The following is a 24,138-nucleotide window of genomic DNA, read 5'->3' on the forward strand; positions in this document are numbered from 1 at the left end:
GGGGTTTTTAATTCAAGATGATAATAAACGCCTCAGGCTGGAAAAAAAGAGATAGGCTTATTGTGGTAGCTTTTGTCCCAGAGATAAATCATTTTCTCAAAATTTGGAAAAAACACTATTGGCAACATTCTAAAGGTTTTAAAGTTAAAAATATAACAAAACTTAATGGTTTCAGATGCTTTTCGTGACAATGTAACTGAAAAATATCTTTAATTTGGAAACAAATTAAATTTGGCAAAGAATTAGTACATAAAACAGCCCAATTGCATTTTGTAATTTGAAAAAAATTAAAAACAGATAAGATACTGCAAATTAAAAATAACTTCTGCACATTAAATTCTCATGAACTTTCATTAAGGTTTGTATTACATGTCCCAAAAGTACAATTGTATGTTGTAATACACGAGATGGCTTTATTTATAAAATACCTTTAAAGCTACTGAAAGCTAGAGCCAGAAAAATGACTATATAAAAATGTTATCTTCTCACATTACAACTTCATTTCCAATGTGTGTATTTAAAACAGAGATGCAGTCTCAATTTCAGTATTTCAGATGCACAACTGAACTTTCTAAAAGTTCAATGCCAATTGAATCCATGTACAATTCAGTCATGTCTGTTTATTTTACTGATAACATCCTGGTGCCAAAGCTGAAACAGCTATATTAGAGATAAAGCTGGATTCTCTTCTAATTTGCGAATTACCTACAGACTAACCAACTGTCTCATAGTTGCAGTTCTTCTTTACAGATGATGAATGAATGAATCAGAGGGGACTTGTTCTGACTTTCTTGGGCCGGGTTCACAAGGCTACCATCCAGAAAGAAAAAGGGTTTTCTTTCATTTTTCCCTACAAGCATACATTTTTTATGGAACGTTCCAGTGACTTGACAAATTGTTTATCATCCCTATAGAGCAGTATTTTTTAGGTTAAAACCCAAACAGCTTTCATTTGGAATGCTATTTTGGTGTCTCTTGAGATTTTTAAAGTTGGATTCAGCTTGGCCTCTCAGATTAAACTACGTCTCCCACCATGCACCATGTATTGCCCCCTCCTTCCTTGAACATACCAAGAAAGTCTCTTTGGTGTTTCATGTGAAATTTTCATTTCTTACAGAAAAATGCTAACATGGAACAACAAAGCTTATAGCAAGACATTTTAAATATTTTTTTCTTTATTTCTGTTTTTCATATGTTCAGCTTTTTGATGAAATGTCCAAGGTTTTTTTTAAAAACAAATCTGAAGGGCTCATTTTCAGTCAAAAATAAAGTAGAAGGGATTTTTTTGAAATCATTCTAACCAGGGTGGTGCTGAAAAAACAAGCTATTGCAGACTTCCATGTTTATAGCCACTCCCACCACAAAGCTAGGCACTGAAGAACATCTTGCTGTATTTGACCATAAGTTCATATTGATCTCATTTGACCATAATATTTTTCATGTGAACAAGAAATTCATGTATTTCAAATCAGCCTGTTCTCCTGCTTTCTGGTACGCCAAAAGCGTACTCAGCACTCAGAGAAGTTTTCTCCTCACACCTCAGCAAATTATGATCCTTATCAAGGAAAGGATTGCGCTTTGGATGGCATTACAAACTTGGAGGGGAACTCCCTTCTCTTCAACTAGTCAGATGTTATACCACATTTTATGTGCCGAAAACAAGACTGGTTGCTTTTTAAGACCAGAAGGACCGATTAAATCATTCAATTTGACATCTTGCAAAATATCCGGCTTCCTGTAGTTACTCATGCTGTAAGAAGTGCCCTGAAGAGCTGTCATGGACCGAAACCAATAGCCTCCATTTTCTGAAGCCCACAGCAGGACAGTGCCACAGCTCTTGAGCCCTGTCACTTCAGGGTCAGCTGCTTCTCCGTTCGAGAAGAACATAAGGGCACCAGTACACTGGAATGTGCCAGCATTCATTTTGTGCATTTAACAATTTACCAAAAAAAAGTAAGACAAACTAGATGGAAACTATGCATTACAGAAGGGCACCTGGGCTGTAGTTGGTGTTTTAAAGCCAGCTGTTTAAAGGGTATTGTTATTGTTCCCTTCTCTTACTAGAGCAAAACCCAAGAAGACCGCAAGTACATGAACAAGTCTCGCATAAGGCACAGTTTGCACTGAAGACCCTTTGCACCTCTAAGTCCTGCCAGCTCTGCAGGACCACCTCCTTGAGTAACAGCCAGCTCCCTTTGCAGGCTCTCCTTGTTGCCTACACAACAGTTCCAGGCACTCATATACCAGAGGGGGACAAACCCCGGAGAGCGGCCATACGAGACATTTCATACCGTGAGCTGCTTCCGTCCTTATTTTCCCGCTCAAGGAGCAGAAGGAAAGAGGGAAAAGCGGGAGGTCCCGGTGGTAGAAACAGCCCCCACCCAAATGGAGGTGGGTGCTGCCCAAGGCAAACGGACACTGCTTCGCATGACGAGGAGCACAGGCACCGCCAGAGCCATCCTCCCTCCCTTTTCAGGGAGACTGTGCCCTGCCAGCAGCCAAGTAAAACAGCGATAGGTAACTGAGGGCAGCAGGAAGGCTGGAATTGAAAACTCAGGAAACGTTGTTCATGTTCTGACAGACGTGCAAAACATCACAGGAAAAGCAGTTCACTGGGCAACCCAGCATTTCTACTAAAAAACAGTCTATCTGCTTCTAAACTTTTTAAGATCTTGCCAAAAAAAAAAAAAAAAAGGAAGAAAAGCAGCATGTAAGTTAATTACATGCCCACAAAAATCACTCAAAAGAGCACAGTATTAATAATTTGCAGAGGTGAGCAGGGGAAATTCACAGAAATGCTACAAGGTATAACCAGACCAACCAAGACCCAAACACGGCTGCTGGCAATCCAGTCCATGGGTCTCCAGCACCACAGAGGAGGAAGCTGAAGTGGAAAATAACACAATCCAACTACTCCCAGCATGTTGAAAGGCACAGCTATACAGACTTTTTCTGGCATACCATTAGACAAGAATAAATCCCAGAATTTACACCCATTAACAATTACATTTAATCCAAGCACGATACATATCACAATTTTGTTGCCCAGTTCATGTACAGTTTATCCATCTTTGCCTGTAGAATAGAGCTGTCATCCATTAGAACAGGCCTCACTCAAGAGAAATTTGATATAAATCAATGAGAATTTGTGGCCCTCTGATGGTCTCTTTAGCAGCAACACAGACAAGCAATGCTGTGAGCAGCTGGGATTGTTCTCCCTCTTTGGTCTTCAAGCACCAGTTATGAGATATTATCTGACACCTCCACTCAACAAGGAAAGACTTAGAATTTATATTTGTTTTAGCATTTTCAAAACCATCCTTCCTGGTTGCATCATCATTACTGCAAATGGTTCAAAATGCAGCATCTTGCAACCTACAACCACTGAGCAACACAGCGCTCTTGTGAAAAACTTGCACTGGATACCAGGCAGATTTTACATGTATTTTAGAAGTCTGGTGCTTATTCTTCTAACATCTTATATCACCATTCTGCTCTTCTTATAACTTCCTTCTAGTTAGTTGGATTGGGTGGTTGTCTGTGCTGTATTCTCACATCACATCTGTAAAACAAGATGTGTCTGTCATATCTACGATAAGTGCCCAGAGCTGATGCTCTACTTAAATTTCTTGTGAAAGGACTTAAGCTTCTTGAGAGTGGCTCTCTCAGAGGCAGGGAGAAGGGTAGCCACAGCATTTGCAACAATACATCCTGCCTATAATTTGAGGTAAGCACATTTTGCCTAAATTAGAAGTACTGAAGAAATAGAGAGAGAGAGGAGAGGTTAAGGTTTAATTGCTACTACCTGCTGATACAGCTATTTTATTGCACTTATTCAAGATGACCTGTAACACTGCTGTGAAGCATGTCAGAAGTATACACTACAACTGAGGTATCCAAATTATGCAAAAAATAAATGTTCATTTTCATTTCTTAATGGAATGTGTATAACAAATATACCGAATTTCCTAACTACAGGACAGTGGTCACTTACAGCAGTGTAGTTAATCATATACAGTGCTCTGCCAGTGTGCCTGTCTTGATGTAGGCATCAGAGAGCAGAAAGCACAAACAAACCTCATCTCTGAGTCTTCAGTACTGTCTTATGAATACGGCTTGTTATTTCTGCTGTATTGCAGACTCAGACAGACATCAACAAGCAACTTTTCATAATGCTCTGAACCCCATCGGATGGTCATTTTATTTCAGTACCAACATCATGCCCATAGGCACAAGCAACTCATTCACAGCAGCCACACCCGCCATTAGCAAGAGACTCAAGGACAAACCTTAGGCGATTTAAGCCCCTACAGAGATTTCCCTTCGGTTTACATAACAACATTGCATTTCCCCTTCCAAATCCTAAGGAATACTCTATTTTCTCCTTTAGTCTACATCTGTCAAAAGCCTGATATTTCAGTGTTTCACACTCAGAGGAGGGGTTTGAGTCTTAACCTTTTCGGAATTAATTGCATTCCCCATATCCATCAGAAGAGATTTCTTGGAGAAAAAAATTAGGCCAATAAACTGATATACTGCTTTAATTCTGTTTGAACAGAAGAGGCAAGGAAGGGGCGTCAGGACTACTTTCTGTCGTGTGTAATAGACAGAAAACTCAGGGGACAAAGGATCCAAATTGGTGCAAATCAAGCTTCTCTCAGCTTGCACACAGGGGTATCACCAGTACTGGACAAGAACACTAATCCTAGGCTAGCCCAGTGCCACCTTTCCTCTTTAACCTTTGCGAGGCAGTGTTATTGAGAAGTAAAAATACAAAAGGAACAATAAAAATACAGAATAACCCAGAGACAAAACACACTGCAGGAAGATGTTATTCCTCTTCCCAAATCTAGAGCACCCTGAGGCCAGCAAGCTCAGGACACATGACATTTAAAAAGATGTGGGAGACAGAAGGCTGCAGGAAGGCAAGTCATAAGGCTGGTCCTTGTACTTGCCAAGGAAAATGTCACCACTTCTACCGTTTGCCACAAAGAGCTGAGGATGAGGGTCAAGTGTCAGCATGTGGGGTAGGAAGAGGCAGCCAAGAAAGAAGAGGTAGGGAGATGCCTGTGGGGTCTGCCATGAGAAAAAAAAAGAAAAGCATCTTACAAACCTGTTCACTGTAAGTCCCACATTCATAACTGTTTCCAAATGGAAGGCTGTGTGAAAAGCCAAAGCAAACATTCTCAATTCTTTTTGAACCCATCAGACAATATAGGAAAAATATGTGCATTTTATGGTTTGAGGGCACAACCTTTTAATTATGTTTTTGCATTGTCATGTCCAAGACCTTTTTTCTCCTCAAAAATTAATATTTCCTCAAGCAATGCAGCTATTTATCTTGGATGAACATGAATTGAAACACAATCTGCCTCTGCAGAGAGAGGCGCAGAAGAGTTATAACATGACACCTAGGGGAATTCAGAACACATTGCAATGCAATCCTCATTTTTCTAGTGCCTTTTCAACTGAGTTTCCTACAGTTCTCTTAACAGTTTCCAGCTATTGTTTTGCATATGCCGTAGATGCATGCTCACGGAGGCACTTGGGAAAAAAAAAAAGAACAAGTGCAGGTAATGGGGAAGGCAGGGAGAAATTGAAGCAAATAAAATGTAGGCTTTTTCTCTCTATTGGAGCCGAATGAAACACAGTTTTGTCATCCAAGACCAGCAAGTGTTCTGGCACATAATCACCTCTCACTTCCCTGCGATGAAGCACAGCCTCATGAGCACAAAGCTAAGGAAGATGTCAATCAACTGCTTTTGCCACTAAGGACTTTATCTGCAGCAAGACCATAAAGTAATGGTTTACAAATTATATTTAATGCAATGGTATTTAAAATGTATTGAGCCATTGCAAGAAAGTTCAGGTCTATTTTGGAAAACACATACATTTAGTGGTAATTGGGGCTTTCAAAAAACTTACACCTAGAGTTCAGGCACCAACTTTCCCCCCTTCAAGTCTTACAGACTTAGTAGCTGGCCAACAAATCATACGGTAACTTCCAAAAGATGCATAATGGCAGTAATAGAAGCAAAAATACCAGAGTGCATTTGTACTTAATGGATAAGTAAGTGCTAAAGTACCAAGAGGACACTGAAGGAGGAGTTTTTCCATAATCAATCTAATTATTATTTCACAAGAGAGAAGATTTTATGCACATACAATGCCTTTCAAGCTAAAACATCAAAAAAATGCTTCCTACACCATTTACACAACCTATCACTAAAATGAACCTAATTCGGAGCGAGTGCTGATAAACAGCTGCTTTATCAAACACTGCGCAACAGTGTACTAGGAGGGAAAATCCTGGCTTGGTCACTCCGGGTGAATTCCGACATCTGCAAAGATTTTAATGAGATCCTTTTGGGCAAAGCCAGCCAGGCAGCCAAGACGGCGTTTAGTCATGGGTGAAATTTCCACACACAGTAACACTCATAGGACTTGAATGTCCTGCCGTGGAAGGGTGAAAGCTTCCCCCTTGTGACCTCAACATCACTTCTCTATTGACTAAGCTGAATTTCAGCTGTGCCTTGCAACTGACCATCCCCAGGTGTTGCAACCAGGAAAAGCAAAGAACAACCTATCTAATTATAAGAGTATCATTTGCAAATCCTTTAGCTTTTAGAGGTTTGCCTGGAAAGTATTACAGTTCAGACTCAAAATGTTCTGTTATAAAAGGAGAGGAGCAGGAAACAGAAATATGAAATGTGTTCCAAGTGAATCTCAAAATTTTGAAATCTATAAGGCATAAATTTACCAGAGAGACCTGGGAGGCTTCCCATTGCATCACTTGACTGTACTACTGCAAACCTTCACTTACTCCATCCAGAAGGCCATATTCAGCCCCAACATAAAAAGGCGCATTGCAGAAGGCCCTCGGCCCCCACAGAAGTCAATTCACAAGCCAAGCAGTGTGATCTACTATTTTTTTGTAATCCAGAAGAAACAAAATATATATATTCTGTTTTCTTGTCTGTAAAGCACCGATGGCATTATCATTTCTGTAACCTCCAAAAACTTAAAAAATAGGAAAACAGATAGTCAGATTTCTCAGTCAAAGTGTTATTTCCAAACTTACACTTCACGAATAAAAGGTCCCAGAAAAAAAAACCTCTTCAGGCAAGCTAGAAATAGCCAGGCCAATAATTTATTTCTCTGTGGTTCAATGTGCGTGGGACACCACCTGTGGTTCATTTAGCTGCAGCAGCAAAAGCTCAACTCGATCTTGGCCACACAAATACCTGAAAACTTAACATACTTACCATTATCACAGTGAGGGAGATGGTTAGTCTTGACACACCACTGAAAAAGGAGGCAGCTCCAATGGCAGCAAAGAGACCTGGATCAATCCATGCTCCATATTCATTAGTTTGAACACCAAAAATGGAAACAAGAATCAAACCAATTATCCTGCCATACAAAGCTCCTGTGTACCTGTATGCAAGAAGAAAAAGAGCAGTCCTCTTGCCAATGACAGTGTTTTCTAGAAATGCTTCTAATATTCTGCTGATCCCAGATTAATTTTGTCAATTTCTGTAGCAACTCCTTTCCCAAGAAAAGCTCTAGCATCCTTCCTTAGTATGAGCATTTACTTAGTGCCAATCACTAGCATGAAACTGCCAGATTTACCATACTTTGAAGAAAAAGGACTGTCGGCATGTCTTTCTTAATGTCCTTCAAAGCCAAGTGAGAATGAACCTTAGAGGAATATAGTCAAAAGTATAGGTCATAGATACACACACTGGGATATTTCAGATAAAAAGCCTGCACTTCTAGAGCTCCAGCCTTATATATTTTCTTAAAATTAAGTCTACCTGTGCCCCATAAACCTGGCAAGTAAAATATTACAGCCATATAACAAATGGGCAAAATGGAGTAATAGATATTAATGACCTGCCCAAAGCTAACCAGGAATGAAGCTGTGAAGAGAACTCAGGAGTCCTCAAACCAACCATAAGCTACACTGAAGAGCAAAACCAAAATTTAGTTGGGCATATAATTGCTGGTGTGATACACAGCATTTAATTCCATATGGAAGGAATTAAATATACAGATTCAAAGATCAGCCAATGAACTGGATTCGTACAGACATTCCCCTTCCAGAAATGGTGAATAATTATTATCTATACAATAGTCATATATATGATATATATTATCTGATTTGGGGAGCATCATCATGCACCATTACACAACTTTTTCCCATTTATTCATGCAATTGATTCATTTTATTGATGGATGCAGTTCTGGTAGTTCTAGAATGGTTACAAAAATTAGGTTATCGGGTCAGAAACACTGGTGCTGGCTGACAGACTTGACTATCTCTATCTATCCAGCTGAGTATGCCATGTTTCAGCAAATACTGCATATTAAAAATCGATTTAGACAACAGTTTGGGGAGGGTAGGAGGTGAATACTCAGGGGTATGGCAAAGGCAGAAGGTTGTACACACAACTATTTCTTTTTAGTTTTTTCAGTATTTGAATTGCATTAGGCTGGATACCCACTCTCCAGCCATGACTCCTTGCTTGCTGAACATTAAACCTCTCAACATTACTGTAAGAACTTTGCTCTAGTCTACCACAGCTTTCTAAAAACTACAACAAAAGACCTAACTGCAGTTTTCTCCAAAGTCTAGGGTGTTGATGTCCAAGATTAAGATTCAGGCTATTATGTGCATAAGAAACAGATGAAAAGTCTGGATCTGAACCCGTATTTCTACAGTTACAGAGATGGAGCCAGCAGCCGAGACTCTCTCTGGGTCCCCAAAGGATTCAAATGATCTATACTTGGAAAGTACACGGTTTTGGCTATGGGCCTTTCACAGCTATTCTCAGATGATTTTTCTTCATTCTTTTCCACAATTTTAGCATCTCTTTCCAGGCAAACCATCCTGTTCCACCTATATAACCTCCTCTAAGCAATTATAGCTTTGCTAATGCCAAGCTTTCAGCTTACAATTCAGATTGTTGCTACTCAACACAGGCCTTTTGTACAGGAAGCTCAAACCAACATGGGTAAAGCTTACAGCATAGGAATAACTAGGCCACTGGCAACAGCAGAACCTGCCGTCCAACAGCTGAGGATGAAATAAAATGCCAAAGCAGTGCAGAGGGATGTGTATCCAAACTCTTCATGAGTCCCACGTTTAAAAAGATATGTGATCCCTTGCTTCCCATTTTCAACTAGAAGAGCAGCAGCTGCAACACAGAGGAATAGATGTGGAGAGATACAAAACATTAAAAGGACCCTTTACAAAAATACAGTTTGTAGTAGTTCTTATTTGCCTAAACCTGATAAAAAATCAGCAAAGTACAGAGATCAGTTAATTGGAGTTTACATGACAGCTTCAGCATGTGGGGCACTTTCAGGAAAACAAGGAACATTTGTTTTTTCCAGTCTGGTCTGTGTGATGTTAATCTTGGTATAAACAAGAAGAAACTGCAGCCATTTAAGCCAAAGAAAGGCAACCGTACTACTTCAGCAGGACTCTTTCCCCATTCCTTTCAGAGGTAATAACTCAGGAACTTCCCAGCATATTTGGCTCAAATATGGAATTTAGTTCTGATATATCCCTCAAAAGGGAGCACTACATTACTTTGAAGAAAATCTACATTATGAGTAAATATACTTGGATATCACGTCAAGTTACATAAATTCCATTTGTTCCCACGTAGCAATCACTTAGCTCCCCTTACCTTGATTGAAGGTTTGATTAGAATATCTGACTCCATCTGGACCAATCCATGTGCTTGATGAACAGCTGTATTCTGAAATTTCCCTCTTGAACTGATTTATGCTTAAATATTAAAAACAAACAAACAAAAATTATTAATTGGATGAATATAACTTACCTTAGTCCTTGTACTGAATGTGTCTATTACGTAGAAATTTTACACAAAAAGCCTACTTTCCCTTACATCTCTCAATTAAGTTGTTTTATTAACTAATAAATCTAGTTTACTAGATCAGTTTATTAATTATTCTACTAAACTCATAAATCTGGTTTATTAATACTCATATACCTCTGCATAAACCTCCTGCTGCTGAAAGCCCAAATTTCCAAAACCAGGAATCACATTACAGTGCCTAAAACCAGAAAACAGGAAAAAAAATCTGATTAAAATGCCCAGCCTTGCCTTGATCTCCTTGTCCACACATATCATTGTAACTCTATAAAACAGGATTAGCAGACCAAAAATTTATCACCCCTGACGAACACCTCAGTGGGTAAGCACAGCATCCAGAGCTGACAGATGCATTTGCAGTTAGAAAGCTTTGCACAGGAGAGCGCCATGGAGAGCTGGAAGGACTTAGAGGTTTCCTCTTCCACAGCAGCACAGCCTATTCCCAAACCGCACCTAGATGATGTTTGTCCAACACATTCTTAAAGCTCTCCTTCGGTAAATACTGGCACCAGCTATTTCAACATCTTGCAACTGAGACTGCCGGTTATCATGGTGACCATGACCAGCCTTTCTGTACAGCACTACTATTCCTGGACACTTTCTCAATCTCTGTCATCGGGAGCAATTGCACTCTCCAAGCAGGTACAACTTCCTTCTTCCAGCTTGGAAAGCACCCAGCATGTTTTGGACATCACCACAACCTAAACGGTAACAATATGAACTTGTTTCTGGAACAAAGAGCATGAGATCTGCGGTATTTGACCCACCTGATCCCCAGTCAGAACTACAAGAAAAACTTAAAATGCAGCCAACACCTACTGCAAGAAAATTTCTTCCAGACCCCAGATTGGCAATCAAAGGAACACAAGATACTTCCCAATCTTGTATTTGCTTTTTACATTAATCCAACCACTCAAACAAGAATATATTCCAAATTCATACTGGTCAATAAAAAATAAAAAACTTATTTACTCCATCCTGCTTTAGAAATCATATAATTGTGTAACCCACTTATAGCAAAGCCTCAAATTCTATACAAATGGCTTTACTACCAGTAAAGGAGTGCATACATATAAATAACAGCACATCTGAGAGGCAATTTGAAGCTTGCAGCAATGCCAAAATAACAGAGAGAAACAACAGAAGAAAGTTCTTCTACAATTAAAATACATGGTTGAGCAAAAAGAACAAATCACAGAGAATGGAGATGTAGGACTTGTTTACACACAGGTTTTTGTACACTAACTCTTTCCATTTGAAATCATTATATTTAATAGAGACACATTTCTCCCTGGTGCCAATGGGAGGACCGCACTGCCACACTGCATGCTGCAGGAATATGTGTGCTGTACCAAAACCTGCTAATGGAAGAAGCTCATCACTTCTTTACCTTCTTCTCCTGCCTCCCCACGACCTCCTATTCCTCCTTCTCCTAGGAATACCAAGGCCTGCTGGAAGCACTACAAAACACTAATGAAAGTACTGTTTCGGTGTAAATTTATGAGGATAAACTATGCTAGAAGGAAGCGCTGTCATACTGGCATAGCCACATACAGCCCCATCTGGAGCTGCAGCTCTTGCACTGTCATGGTTTAGAAGAAAAAACATACACTTCACTGAGCTGGATCACTACAAAGGCAAAATTAAGCATCTTACAATTCCTTTGTTATATAGTTCTTATTGGATATCTTAAAGTAGCAAGGGTGCCTATTACTAACCTGTTGGATCTCCAAAGGTTAATGATATTTACCTGCCTCTGGAGCACTGAATAAGAATCTCAGATTACACCGAGATGAGCCACATCTAAATGATCCTAGCTAAAGTCTCACGACTGCAATCATAATTCCCTTTTTTAATTTCTAAGAACAGGAGAACAGTGAACAAGCTTCTTTTCCATGTTTACTTTTGTACCTTATTACAAGCTTACTAGAAACATCACGACTACCTTCAGCATGTGCATGGCCTTGCAAAGGCATTGCCAGGACAATTTGGTGCTTAATTCCCTTCAGATCTATCCATTTTCAACAGGATGTACTCTTTATAACTTGTAGCCACACCAAATGAAAAATTGGCACTACGACCATTTAGCCTCTAGTTTAGATCAGCCTGACTATTTTTGATTCAGAGACAGACAAAAAAAGCCATGAAATTATCGTGGTTTCGGATGGTTTTCCTTTAGAGCAAAATAGTTTTGTTTTGAAAAATAACATTTTGCAAGCATTTAGTCCTTAAAATAAGAAAGGATGTTGGGGTGAGAAAAAAGGCTTTTCCTGTAGCAATTCAAATAGCTGCAGTCACCAAGTCCTGGTACTAAGTAAGTGACAAAGTTTGCTTTTGTAAAGAATATGTAAATACATATTATAGCAAACACTACTGAACCCGGTATTGGAAGTCAAATGACAGTCTAGAATTGGTGGCAAGAATGGGAAAGTATGTCTGCTTTCTATATACTTCAATAAGCTGTTCAGAGTCCAGTCACCAATGGCAAGTTATTCAGTATTTACAGTTCATATTATGCAATATATATGATGCTTCCCACTTGGAAGGAGGACTCAATAAATTTTACAAATTTATGAATTTGTAAAACTACAAGTTGGTAGCGACCATTTGCAATGACCGTGAAATCAAGCTATCATTTAACCCCAATCTGAGCAATTCTTTTTCTACTTCCTCTGGATTCCTTATAGGTATTTCTCAAGAAAGATACTTGGACTGCAAAACCTGTATCAGATTCAAGGACCTCAACTGTATCACCCATAAAATCCCTAGCCATTCAGCCACATATTCTCTGCCTGTTTATTAATACAATATTTGTCTTTTTAAGTCCCCAGAGTACAGTTTGTGCTGTAGTGGCATGCTCCTCTGATGTATTACCTATTGGTGTTCTTATACAGAGGACTGATCAAATCATGTCCCTCAGCCAATAGTAGCTGACTGAAGCTGAGAATAACAAAGGTTTTTAATCAGTTTCCAGTTCCAGCTTTCCAGTTAAAGAACAGCCTGTCGCTTATAGGCTTATATACCTATCTATAAGGCCTATGCACCTTTTAAAACAAAATTAGGATTCTAGATTGAAAAACTGCTTGCATGATACATACAGCCATGTTTCAGGCTCTTTTCATTTTTTAACTCCCTTCTGTTTCTTTCTTTCTCTTTTTTTTCTCTTTAATTTGGCATGATGGCAAATGCCTCTCACTGGAAAAGTTTAAGTGTGATTAAATTTCAGTGATTAAAAGATTAAGTGTGATTCTTGTCTCTACATGAATTCATTTTAAACATTCAGCTCTGATGCACCTTTGAATCTTTCCATCCCAAATCCTTGTAACAACTAACTGGGAGAAATGGTTAATAATTGTATTTACATAGAGATGCTCCTGGTGACTCTCCCCACTTACGTTTCCGAGTTGTTTCTCAGCTGGTAGTTTCTCACACTCATGGCTGGCGTGCAAGGAAAGAAATACGGTAAATATACCGTAACAGTCGTCGTACATACCTGCAGGCATTAAAATAAGTAAACAGACTATCGTGAGATGTAGAAACAGACAAAAACAGAAAGAAAAGTGTCTAAAGTCACTAGCGCCAGCAGTTACCACAAGGAAATAGTCCTTTTGTCTTGCCTACGTATCCCAGAAGATCAGCATTTGCTCATAAGCAATGAGTAAGGCCCACATTCATCTCGTCTAACTTCAGGGTCTCAGCTGTTGCAGCTAGGTAATTGGCCTCCAACTCTGTAGCCACCAGAGACCACTGCTACCTCCAGAAAGACTTGCAGCACGTGGGATGCTCTACGCTTGCCCAGGCTCCCCACCACGCGCCATGGCAGGCGGCGGAGACACGGGCAGCCAGAGCTCCTTGCAGGCTGCTGACCCGAGACTGCAACTTGTGAACAGCAAGGACTCAGGATCTACATGTCTTTCATTAAGGACCTAGTTTTTAGGCTGGTACTTAAAATTAGGCTGTGTGTCAAAAACAATCCACTGCTTCAATTTAAATTACTTCCTGATTTATGCAAATTTGAAGTCCCTAGTCAGTATGAACAACTAAGGACTTGTTTCTAACTCACAAACTTATTGCTTCCCTTCTCTTATAAGGAGGATGTTATGAAAGGACTAATACTCAGTTAATCAACAGAAAGAAGTTCCTAGACATCCTAGCAATACTAGACAGCTATAATGCCTAAAGAAGATTACATACTATAGAGTCGAGACAAAGACATTGCAATCCAAATGGATAAAGAGAATTTATCAGGTCCTTCTACTAGTTTTCCATATACCCATTTTGAAGTAAACATGAACAAAACCAAAAATGTTTGAAATAGAGCACAGCAGAAGGTGTTTTCACTGGCTGCTTTGCATTCATCAAAAGCAAAGGAAGTTTTTACATGAGATCACTGTATTTCAGTTATGCATATTTTTCAACATAACATAGTTCAATATAACATAGTTATATTTCATTCAAAACTAATGCTTTTTACCTTAGTTGAGTTCAATTTACATTTCTAAATAAATGAAGATACACCCCCGCCCCAAAAAAAAAAAAAAATTAGAAAATATGTCAGTGGACATCTGGTGAAAAAAACTGTAACACACAACCATAATAATAACATATTTTCCAAGCACAAGGTTTCATGCATTCTGTGGATTGTTATAAAACAGCTCAGGTAGCACATTTATAGAAACCCTCAAGCTGAGATTCAGCTGTGTGCAGTTGTGACAATTTGTCAGACAATCATATCTCAAGCCTTTGTTTCCCTGTATCTCAAAGATTATAAGCTTATGGGCTGAGAGCATCTACAAGAAATAGATGAAACTGGGAGTAGTTCAGAAACAAAACCTGACCTAAGCTTTGTGAAGACTGAAAACTTAACTCTGGGACAGTTCAAACCCAGGTCAAGTTTTTGCCAAAGCCCCAAAGTCCAAAGGGAGCTAGAAGGACAGCTAGCTTGGAGCTAGTGGCTACATATTTAAAGCAGTAGCCTATCTTCACAGCTAGGTAGAAAAAAAAAAAAATCCTCTCAAGTAACTTTTTAAAGTTTTGACAGCTTAATATATAAGTATATATGCATATATCCTTAAATTGTCCACCCTGCCCATGGAAACACTGAGCTTTTGGAACAGAAGCATTAGTCAACGTGATTAAAAAAATAGAAAGATAGCTCTGCCAGATTCTTGGCAAAATATTATCTACATTGTGATTTCCTCACAGAGAGAAAGGTGATGAATTGAGGAGAAGCAAACGCAGGCCAAGGGGCAGAAGGTCACTTAGGAAGACAGCTTTGCTTAATCTATGGCCTGAAGATTAGATATTCAATTCCAGTCAAAGGAATAGTACTCCGGGTTATGTTGTGGGTGTGGAAGATGCCATGATGGGTTCTTTCCAAGTTTAAATGCAGACAAGATTATTTTTGGTTAAAGTCACTGTGACACAGTTTCTTTCAGTTGCCTGATTATGTGAGTTTATAAAAAAAAAAAAAAGAGAGAATTGTATGGTTCTCTTTCAGATCAAACAGTTTCTTTCCTGCTGTTTTTTTGCCAAGTTGTAATAAAATAAGGACTGTGACCTAAGCAGGATCTTCTAGAGCTAATAAAAAGGAAAAACAGTCTGAATAAGAGTTCATACTACAAAGTTAATGTAAAAAAACAGTATTTTTTTTTTTAAATTACAGGATGAAGATAAAAATATATAAACAGAAAAGCTCTTGTAAGCACTACAGCCCTACAAAACACATGCTGTTCTCCCAGTTTCAGGTATGATCTGGCAAGGTGCTAACCTCTCCATGAACTTTTGGAGTCAGTAAGACACCATTCCTAAACAACGTAAAATAACTCCTAGGAGACATTTTCTTTACATCTGACATCAAATCTTTGCTAGCTGATCTTCAGTTTAATCCTACAGTATCTTCTAACATACTGGGTCTTGCTGGCTTATGTTGTGGCTTGTTTTGTCTTTTTTTCTGAAAAGTGATAAGGAACTGTGTGGGTTTTATGTGTTTAAGTAGTTTATGCAAGGTTTTTGTAATGTACTATGAGAAAGCTAAACCTTTCCCAATAGTAGAGGAAGCGGCTGTCGAACACAGAGCTCTGGCCCCAAATTGTTAAAATAATAATCGTTACAAACCTGACCTCTCACAAACAGAGGTCCTTTGGAAACCGTGGAGTTTACACAGGACTAATGGGAGTCACCCATGGGACTCTACTCCTCATCACGACGGTTTGAAGACTGTTTTTTTTGTTAGGATGTCTCATTGCAGTCCTCAACAGCACAAAGTCCCGAATCCTTTGCAAGACCTGGGAGCAAACTTGTAGCACAACGAAGGAAGGCTGGGCAGTGGAAATGCTCTCCCTAGAGCTGAGAACTCCCATTTTCCCTACCTACCTCACCCATTCCTTCAAACGTGGAAGCAAAAAGCTTCAAGTGATCTTCCTCAAGGTGTCTCCCCTCAGAGATGTGCTGAACAAACACGGCTGCAAACTGAAAAGCCGACATTCTGCCGCTAAGAGGAGCTGGAATCCACTTGTCATCGATGGCATAAGCCTGCTCCAGCGCAGTCCGTTCACGGGGATCCCTCCCCCTCCTCTTCCTCCCGCCGGAGGTCAGATTTCACCTCTGATGTGCCAACAGAGAACCCAACAAGGAGGATGCTGCTCCGAGCAACGAGCAGGAGCAGGCAGAGGAGAAGGAGCTGGACTGTCATAGCACGCACGGCTTCCAAGGACTAAATGAAATGCACTCTTTTTGACCCCATGGAGAGGAAAAATAGCGCAACCTATGGGAAACGTGCACGTCTCGGTAACAATCTGTGGAGAACCTGCAGAGACTCAACCATGTGCCTCAACCTATGGTTATTCACACTTTCAGCTCCAAAAGTTTCCCCTCTCATATTTAAAATACTAATTGTTTTCCTCCCAGTATCATCCAGGTCACTGATGAAAGCCAAGCTGATTGCTTTCCCCTGAAGCTTATGTCTTTTTGCTGGCTGGGAGTAGAGGCTGCTGAAGGCATGTCTGGGCTGATAGGAGAAGAGCATCTATGTGACCCATTGGTCTACAACTGAGCGACCCTCTCTCCAGGAGGGAAGGAAGAGAAAGTATACAATAGTGTATATATAAAAAATATATATAGCATACATAAAACATACTGGCAAATCTGCCTAAGAAGGGGCAGAAGAAAGGGCCTTTGGTGTGCACCGATCTCCCTAAAGAAAGTTCATCTCAACAATCTAAAAAGGTGTGAAAACTCCTCAGGAAGACTTCCTCAAAAATGGTGGAAAAAAAGAAAAATTATGACAAGCAGGTATTCACTAGACAAACTTGAAGGGAAACCCAAATTTGCACAATTGACTAAAAGTGCAGTACAAAAGCTCTGAAGGTTTCCTTCCTCCACATTTAACAACATACTTAAGTTATAACCAAAACATAAAATTGAAAATTATGAAAATGTTCAAAATATGGAAAACTTTTGTCTCTACCCTTTTCATTCCAATGGCATGACCCTCCCCAAAGCCATACAATGCCAAATGGAAACTCCAAAGCCTAGAGGTAAAATGGCCCCATCCCACCTTATCAGAACATCTGAGGCTCCAGGCTGACCTCCATCAGTAACAACTAGGGATAACCAACTCCAGATACACAGTTCGCTCCACAAAGTTTTCTGTACCTATCCATAACTTTTAAAACCTCTACAACATTTATTCTTCATGCATCTATTCTCCTCACAACAGGCAAAGATCACCTTTGTTGTCTTGAGGCAAAAATGCATATGGTTATGGTAATAGTCTCCTGATTGTTCTTTCCAATGTAACAGCTGAAAAAGCGCCCAGGTGCAGAGGCGTGGAAGAGGATGTCCACCTGGTTCTGCTACATGAGCAAGCTGTGGGGGGTAATGAGAGGATTAATCACTAGCAAGGAAAAATGGAGAAAAATGGATGAAATCTACTTGTGACAGCCCTCCACAGGTTGTGAACAAATGCGAAAGCACACCAATGTAACTGCGACATGTCACTAAGTTGATGTAGTATCATCGGAGTAGAGCAGCAGTGGGAGAGCAACTATACAGGTAAAATACTTCAAGCATTAAAAACCAAAACAAAAACCCCAAACAAAACATCTCTTCTCCATTCTTATATACCCACCAACATTAAATACCTATATGTACTTTGGAAATCCATATGTTTGCTGTACTCTGTTGAACATTATTGAGTACCAGCAGGTCAGATTCACTTTTCCATCCAGCCAGTTTATGACCTGCCCTCATTAGCCACTGTAAATATTATATAATCAAGAGAACCATATTATTTACTTACAAGGATGAGCACAGTTTCCAACAGCTTGCTTGTTTTTCTAAGGGATAATTTTGGAATTGAATTAAAGAACTGCATACGTAATTTATTAATCTTTATATTTAGGGAAACAAAGAGAGCTCCCAGAAGACCTCCAAGCATTCCAAGGAGGATGGTTGGAACAAAGGCCAAGACGTTCATGTCCAGCAAGTTCTTAACCTGAGTCAAAGAAAGGAGAAAATATGTTCTGAGCATCCTGCCAGTGACATGAAATATTGCACCCTCTCTTACAAAACCTGATACTACAAAGTAATTCCCATACAGGAAATAAATCTTTCCTTGTAGTTTAGCAAGCTCAGCTAATTAATTTAAAGCTGATCTCATGAGAGATGGTGTAGTCTTCTTGCACACCTCACAGGAGTGGAACTAGCAGGTAGACACTGGTGTTGGCACACATAGCGGAAATCTCTGTGATGCACTGCAGTTACCACAAGCACTCAGCACTTCAGGTTACATCCAAATAAAATGACATATTGGCCTCAATGAACACTTCAGAAGGTTCTGCTGAACCAGAGCTTTGCTCACTGTGTCTATATCTACAACATAATTTGGGAAAGTTCATTTATTGTGTCAACCTGCATCCATATGCATTGAGATCATTTATAAGTAAATTTATTTAAGCAAAACTGAAAATTGATGCTGATCTGGAACAACTTACAGAATAACAAATCACAAATGCAGAATATAATCTGGCAGCTGGAATAGTAATTGAATTTTCTGCTTGATTCCTCAACAGGCAGCAAGGATGAGAGCAATATCGTGTTTTAATTTTATATTCCAGTCAACAAAAAGGGGTCAACAGACCAGTGGCAATCTATTAAAAGCTGTGAGGATACTATTTCCTTAGCCTAGGCTTAGAGTTACACAGTTTTTTGTCAAGATTAGGATCTGGACAGAGTAAGAGATCAGGAAATGCTCGAAAAGCTACCTGGCAAGAAGCAGTAAGGGCACATGTCAAGGGATGCCTGCAGAAACCTAAACTAGTATAATCTTGGGGGTAGCTGATAGGATAAACTGTCAGCCTTCCTTAAATTGCTTGAGCAAGTGCACAGGCCCTCTTACTGTTTAAACTCTTTTTTCTTCCTCCTCCTCTTCTTCTCGACTTTTAATCTTATTCTTGTTCCTGCTACAACAAGCCTAGACTTTAACAAATCCACCAGGTGGCTGTACTAAGCACTGGTGATATTCCCTGAGATGAGAAATGCCAGGGTCAAAATATAGCCAAGCTTAAAGAATTGGTCCATAAGGTGCTGCAGACTAGGAAACCAGGTCCGGAAGAGGGAGAATCCCAGAATTCAGAGACAAGTAGCTTAATTTGAAGTAGAAAAGAAGTTTTATTTACTGCAGGATCCAAATATCTTGCATTATATTCTACATAATTCCAATCCTTGATTAAAACTAAAAATGGACATACATGGTTTCATTGTTTGCTCTCCCTACCTCCATTTTACCTGAGGGAAAGATATACTGAGATGTTCGTTTTAAAGTAATAGATGCACATTACACTGCATGTGTGTGGCAATAAAGGTAAAACCAAGCGCGTGTTCCACTCACTGGGAATGAAAGGTGGCACAGTGCATTGTTTGTTTTTGTTGGTAGTATCAACCACAGGCTCTGGCCAATCATCAAGAAAAATCTGTTACCTACAGAGCAAGTTTCACGTTTACATATAATCCAGCGGTCTATGTAAAAATAAAGTAGAGCTTCCTGAAAATCTCATGCTCTGGAGTACAATAAATTCCCCTTGTTAACATTATGTTAGGTAGAATGAAACTAAAGAAAACAAATAGTTTTCTTGAGAAACATAACCCACAAGCTTTAAACTCAGAGTTTATCCACTGTAAACTGTGTTGGTTAATGCCACAAAACATGAAAGAAGCAAAATTTTCCCTGAGCCCCGTGTTCAGTGAAATGAAAATGTTTCTTGTTATCTGTACCACACTGGGAGCCAAAAACTATTGAACACTGCCAGAAATCATGTTGATAATAATTTTAGCTAGCTTTTCCCTCTAATGACACTAATTGAAGATAGAAGGAGACAGAATCCACTGCTCTTTTCAGAAAACATCCTGAAAGGAGTGTTAAAAGAGCAATGCTTATTGTAAAATAGCAATTGAAGTGAGTCTACTCTCCATTGTGCATGCAGCTGTTCATTACACAATACTTTGGCTTCAGCAATGAATCTGGCTTCAGAAGGCCTGACTTCTTCCCTATCCATATAGTCTCACCTTTCTGCCACAAATTTTTATCCTCTTGGTTGTGTCACTGCAACTGTTTGGGGGACCGCACTATGAGCTGGTCCACAAAAAGGATTTGGGTTGAAAACCAACGTCTTCTCCACTTGCCCCAGCTAAACTTGTGGTAAAGCAAATATACCCAAAATACTTTCGCATAGCATATGCAAAATCATTATATCAGTCAGCGTGCACACAAAAAAAATTTTGCCCATTTTCCCAACCAAGGTATGCCTGCATGTGGAAAATACCATAATCCCTGGTTTACGCATTGCTAGAGAGACGCAGGCCAGAAGAAATTCAGAGATCAATGAAATTGATCAGGGAATTGCCTTAGGAAAATTTACTTAGTAGCAAAAAGTGGAATGGGATTCAGAAGACCAGGGTTTTATTTCTAGCTCTCTAATTGATCTTCAAGTCAAACACAAAGAAGGACATTGAGGCAAGAAGTGAAGATCATGATACTTGCACATCACTACTGAATCATCTTGCAATAAAAATGAGCAAAAGACATGATAATAAAAGCAACTATTTTTAGGTGGACACACGGTAAAATTCAAAGATTGTGTTGTGTTGGAAGGAATAAAGTAAAGGCAGCTGAGGCTGAAGGTCACCTCCGTTGTGCAATGAGGAACAAACAGTGATTATATGTTTTCAAATGTTTAATCTCTAAGCACTAAGGAACAGGGGCACAGTACAGCAATGCCTGCAGCAACAACAGAGAGCTCAAGCCAACTACAGAAGGAGAGGACACCCTATTTAAGAGCTTCTCTGCTTTCTCCTTTACTTCGAACTATCCCTCTCCTATCCAGCACCAATACAGAATGTTATTAAGGTAACTTATATGATTAGCTAATAAGCAAACAGTAGATGCTTTGTCTATTTGTTTGCTTTAATTTAGAACAGAACAACTCTGTGTTGTATCTAAGTGATTACCAGATAAAAAGTGTGAATGCTTCTGTATCCACTGATCTGGCAATTGTACATATACCATCCTTTCCCCTTCTCGGTCCCTCTTCCCCACTACTCCCCCAGCAACAATGCTGAAAGAGACAAGCCTAAAACCCTGCAGCTATTTCCTCCCACCCCCACACAGTACATACCCAAAATATAATTCTTTTCTCTGCTTCAAAAAATCCAAAATGACCTCTGTAAACAAATCCACAGAGAGAAGAGGACAGTAAATCCGTGGTGAAGGTAGCCATCAAGCAGCAGAAGAAGGTTTGCCAGGCCAGCCTGATGTCCCAGAATGAAGACACTTCTTCTAACGTGAACAAGAGCCCGCCAATGGGGGCACGAAATACCGAAGCTATGCCTGCTCCCGCGCCAGCCGTAATGAAACTGCGCCTGCAACAGGTAGAAGAGTCAAAATTTGGGTAACAGGAAAAAAAACAGAAACGAAAAACCTCCGTAAAGATCGTTTCTTGTCAAAGCTGGGTTTAGGGGTCTGAATTATAGAGTTGAGGGTTTATTTTAGGGTTATTTTCACCTCTAGGATTTGAGATTAGATCTGTCCATCTTGACCTCTGGCCTTGACAAAACCCTCAATCCTATAATATTGCGTGGGGACCACTGCGCCACACCAGCAAGCTGCTGAACTGGTGCCAACCAGCCTAACACCAGGCAGACATACCACTTCACACCCTGGAAGCAGTGCAGTCACAGGGGTGAAGTACTGCAGGGAAAAAAGGTAAGAAAGTTTGGGATTCACTAGACAATGAGAGTACAGCACTGGACCCTGTAGGCTCAACATGCCGCCTCCGTCTATAAATGTCTCAGAAATCCACAGGGAATGTATATGCCTTGTCTCCCTCCCTGTAAAGGCGTGGAGCTCACATACACCCCAAAGAGCAACAAACTTCTGTTGTGGTAAGCTGCACTAGGAGCTCAAATGGCAGAGATCTGCACTGTGAGCCAGTTCCAGTAAAGAAAAAAAAAGAAGTAAAAAAAAAGAAAAAGAAAAAGAATTATAGTGTTGTAAAGAAAGGCATTAATGGGCAGTCTTCCTTTATACACTTATTATTATTTATTTTCCCCCACACAACGTAATTTTCTTTCCAAAGCACCCATTTCATTACATGAAAACAACATCCTGCATCAGACAAACGTTACATTTTTAAGGAAGGCCACAGTGTGCAAAACAGAGGGAACGATATAGAAAGAAGAAATAAAATTATGCTTGAATTCTGCCTTGGAAAATTAGATTCAAGTCCAGCCTTTGGGATACTGGGGTGATGCTGATACATATAATGCACTAATCACTAGCGCTCACCAGCTTATAAAACTTGCATCCTCTGGATGGGTGACCTGAGACCTCAGGGATAATTTGCAGAAATGCTGAGCATTCAGTACTAGCTGAAGTCGACAAGTATACAAAACATTTGAGTATTTTTAATATTAAGAAATGGTAAGTTCTCAGAACCCCCCTCCCCAACAGATCAGAGTCAACTTTAAACATTAGTGGGCCCTTTTGACTTCTCTGTGGTGTCCACAATTTTTATCAGTACAAAGATGGCTGGCAATGAGTATAATGGACAGAAAACAAGGGAAAAGATTAGAGTTCATCTCAAAGCCCTTAACAAAGCCCACCAGTAAAGCTACACAGGCAACTTTATGTCTGATATTTCCCAACTCACAAATGCTGAGTTAGACGCTCTTGTGCATGCATTTTTACTTACATGTATCTTCACAGTGACATTGTTTCCAGCAGCAGGGAACTCAAAAGGTACTGCACACCACAGTAAAACCTGGGCGAACTTTGCTTGGACATCTCCAACTTCTTGCTCCAGTCAGTTGTACATGCTACGTGTCCCACCAGTAGTATCAACAACGAAACTGGACCCCTTCTACACATCTGTTACAGCCGCCCAATGGAGGGATGCCTTAAGATCCTTCAACATCCTAACACTTGCTGAGTTACTGCTCTGCCTGTGACAGTACTTGGAGAGGGTACATCTCTTGAGCCTACTTAACTCCAAAAGATACCAGGGGAGTGGGAGTCTTTCATCCCGGTCTTTGTAAAGAAGCGAGGTCTTGCTTAAACTGAAATTTGTCTCTGCTGCTCACCAACACCCCTCTATGTGAAGGGGACTTCCGCACAACCTGACTCTTCCAGGATGGTTCCTGACTGCAAGCTAACGCTTCTTCCTAATTATACTATAACCAGATTCTGCAGAGAAAAACAAAAGTTCTCGCTGCTTCTCTTACCGCAATTGCTGATTTCTTCCATGACTAACATTATGTTTAACCAGCATGTGTCAGATGTATTTAAATGACTGATCTTAAAACACTAAAGGCAAAGGAGATCCTGCATCTTCCCTTTGGTCCTTTTTGATTTTCTTTAAGCTACAGATAGTTCACAGTGGCTGTTCATTTGAATCCTTTGTATTTCTTTAGGAAATCAACATAAGTCTCTCTTTTTTTCCTTGATTTAGAAAAAAAACAGTGTTGTGTAGGGTTTTGTATGTCAATAGGAAAATAAATACCATCCAGAAGACATAAACTGGTTTGTAATTTCTTTTCTGGAAACTAATCTCATTAATTTCAGTAGAACTGTTCACAAGAGGGAGCTTACCAGAGTTATCTCACAGACACGCATGAGTAGAGAAGAGCCAGATTAAAAAAGTGTCACAAACAATTTACTTTTTCAAAACTAGAA

At 39.8% G+C, this 24,138-nt stretch overlaps 1 protein-coding gene and 1 long non-coding RNA gene across 8 annotated transcripts in view; one reads left to right on the forward strand and one right to left on the reverse strand.

Annotated features, from left to right (window-relative positions):
- LOC115340737 (chloride channel protein C-like) overlaps positions 1 to 24,138 on the reverse strand; it is a 134,192-nt gene that overhangs the window by 98,270 nt on the left and 11,784 nt on the right. For all 4 annotated transcript variants that reach the window (XM_030012720.2, XM_030012721.2, XM_030012719.2 and 1 more), the window contains 6 exons: positions 21,584 to 21,827; positions 18,211 to 18,405; positions 13,304 to 13,401; positions 9,699 to 9,799; positions 9,029 to 9,200; positions 7,266 to 7,437 (listed from right to left, as the gene is read on the reverse strand). In XM_030012720.2, coding sequence (XP_029868580.1) covers positions 7,266 to 7,437; positions 9,029 to 9,200; positions 9,699 to 9,799; positions 13,304 to 13,401; positions 18,211 to 18,405; positions 21,584 to 21,827 — 982 coding nt within the window. The remainder of the gene's footprint in view (positions 1 to 7,265; positions 7,438 to 9,028; positions 9,201 to 9,698; positions 9,800 to 13,303; positions 13,402 to 18,210; positions 18,406 to 21,583; positions 21,828 to 24,138) is intronic.
- LOC115340738 lies at positions 21,174 to 23,976 on the forward strand. 4 transcript variants are annotated; one of them, XR_003923149.1, is made up of 4 exons: positions 21,174 to 21,315; positions 21,648 to 21,836; positions 21,976 to 22,170; positions 23,191 to 23,976. It is a non-coding gene; the product is annotated as an uncharacterized LOC115340738 (long non-coding RNA). The 4 variants fall into 4 exon arrangements; XR_003923150.1 differs by lacking the exon at positions 21,976 to 22,170 and having other exon boundaries at positions 23,173 to 23,976; XR_003923151.1 differs by lacking the exon at positions 21,976 to 22,170 and having other exon boundaries at positions 23,188 to 23,976.

This window comes from Aquila chrysaetos, chromosome 4 (genome assembly GCF_900496995.4).
Source record: "Aquila chrysaetos chrysaetos chromosome 4, bAquChr1.4, whole genome shotgun sequence".
NCBI classification, from domain to species: domain Eukaryota; kingdom Metazoa; phylum Chordata; class Aves; order Accipitriformes; family Accipitridae; genus Aquila; species Aquila chrysaetos.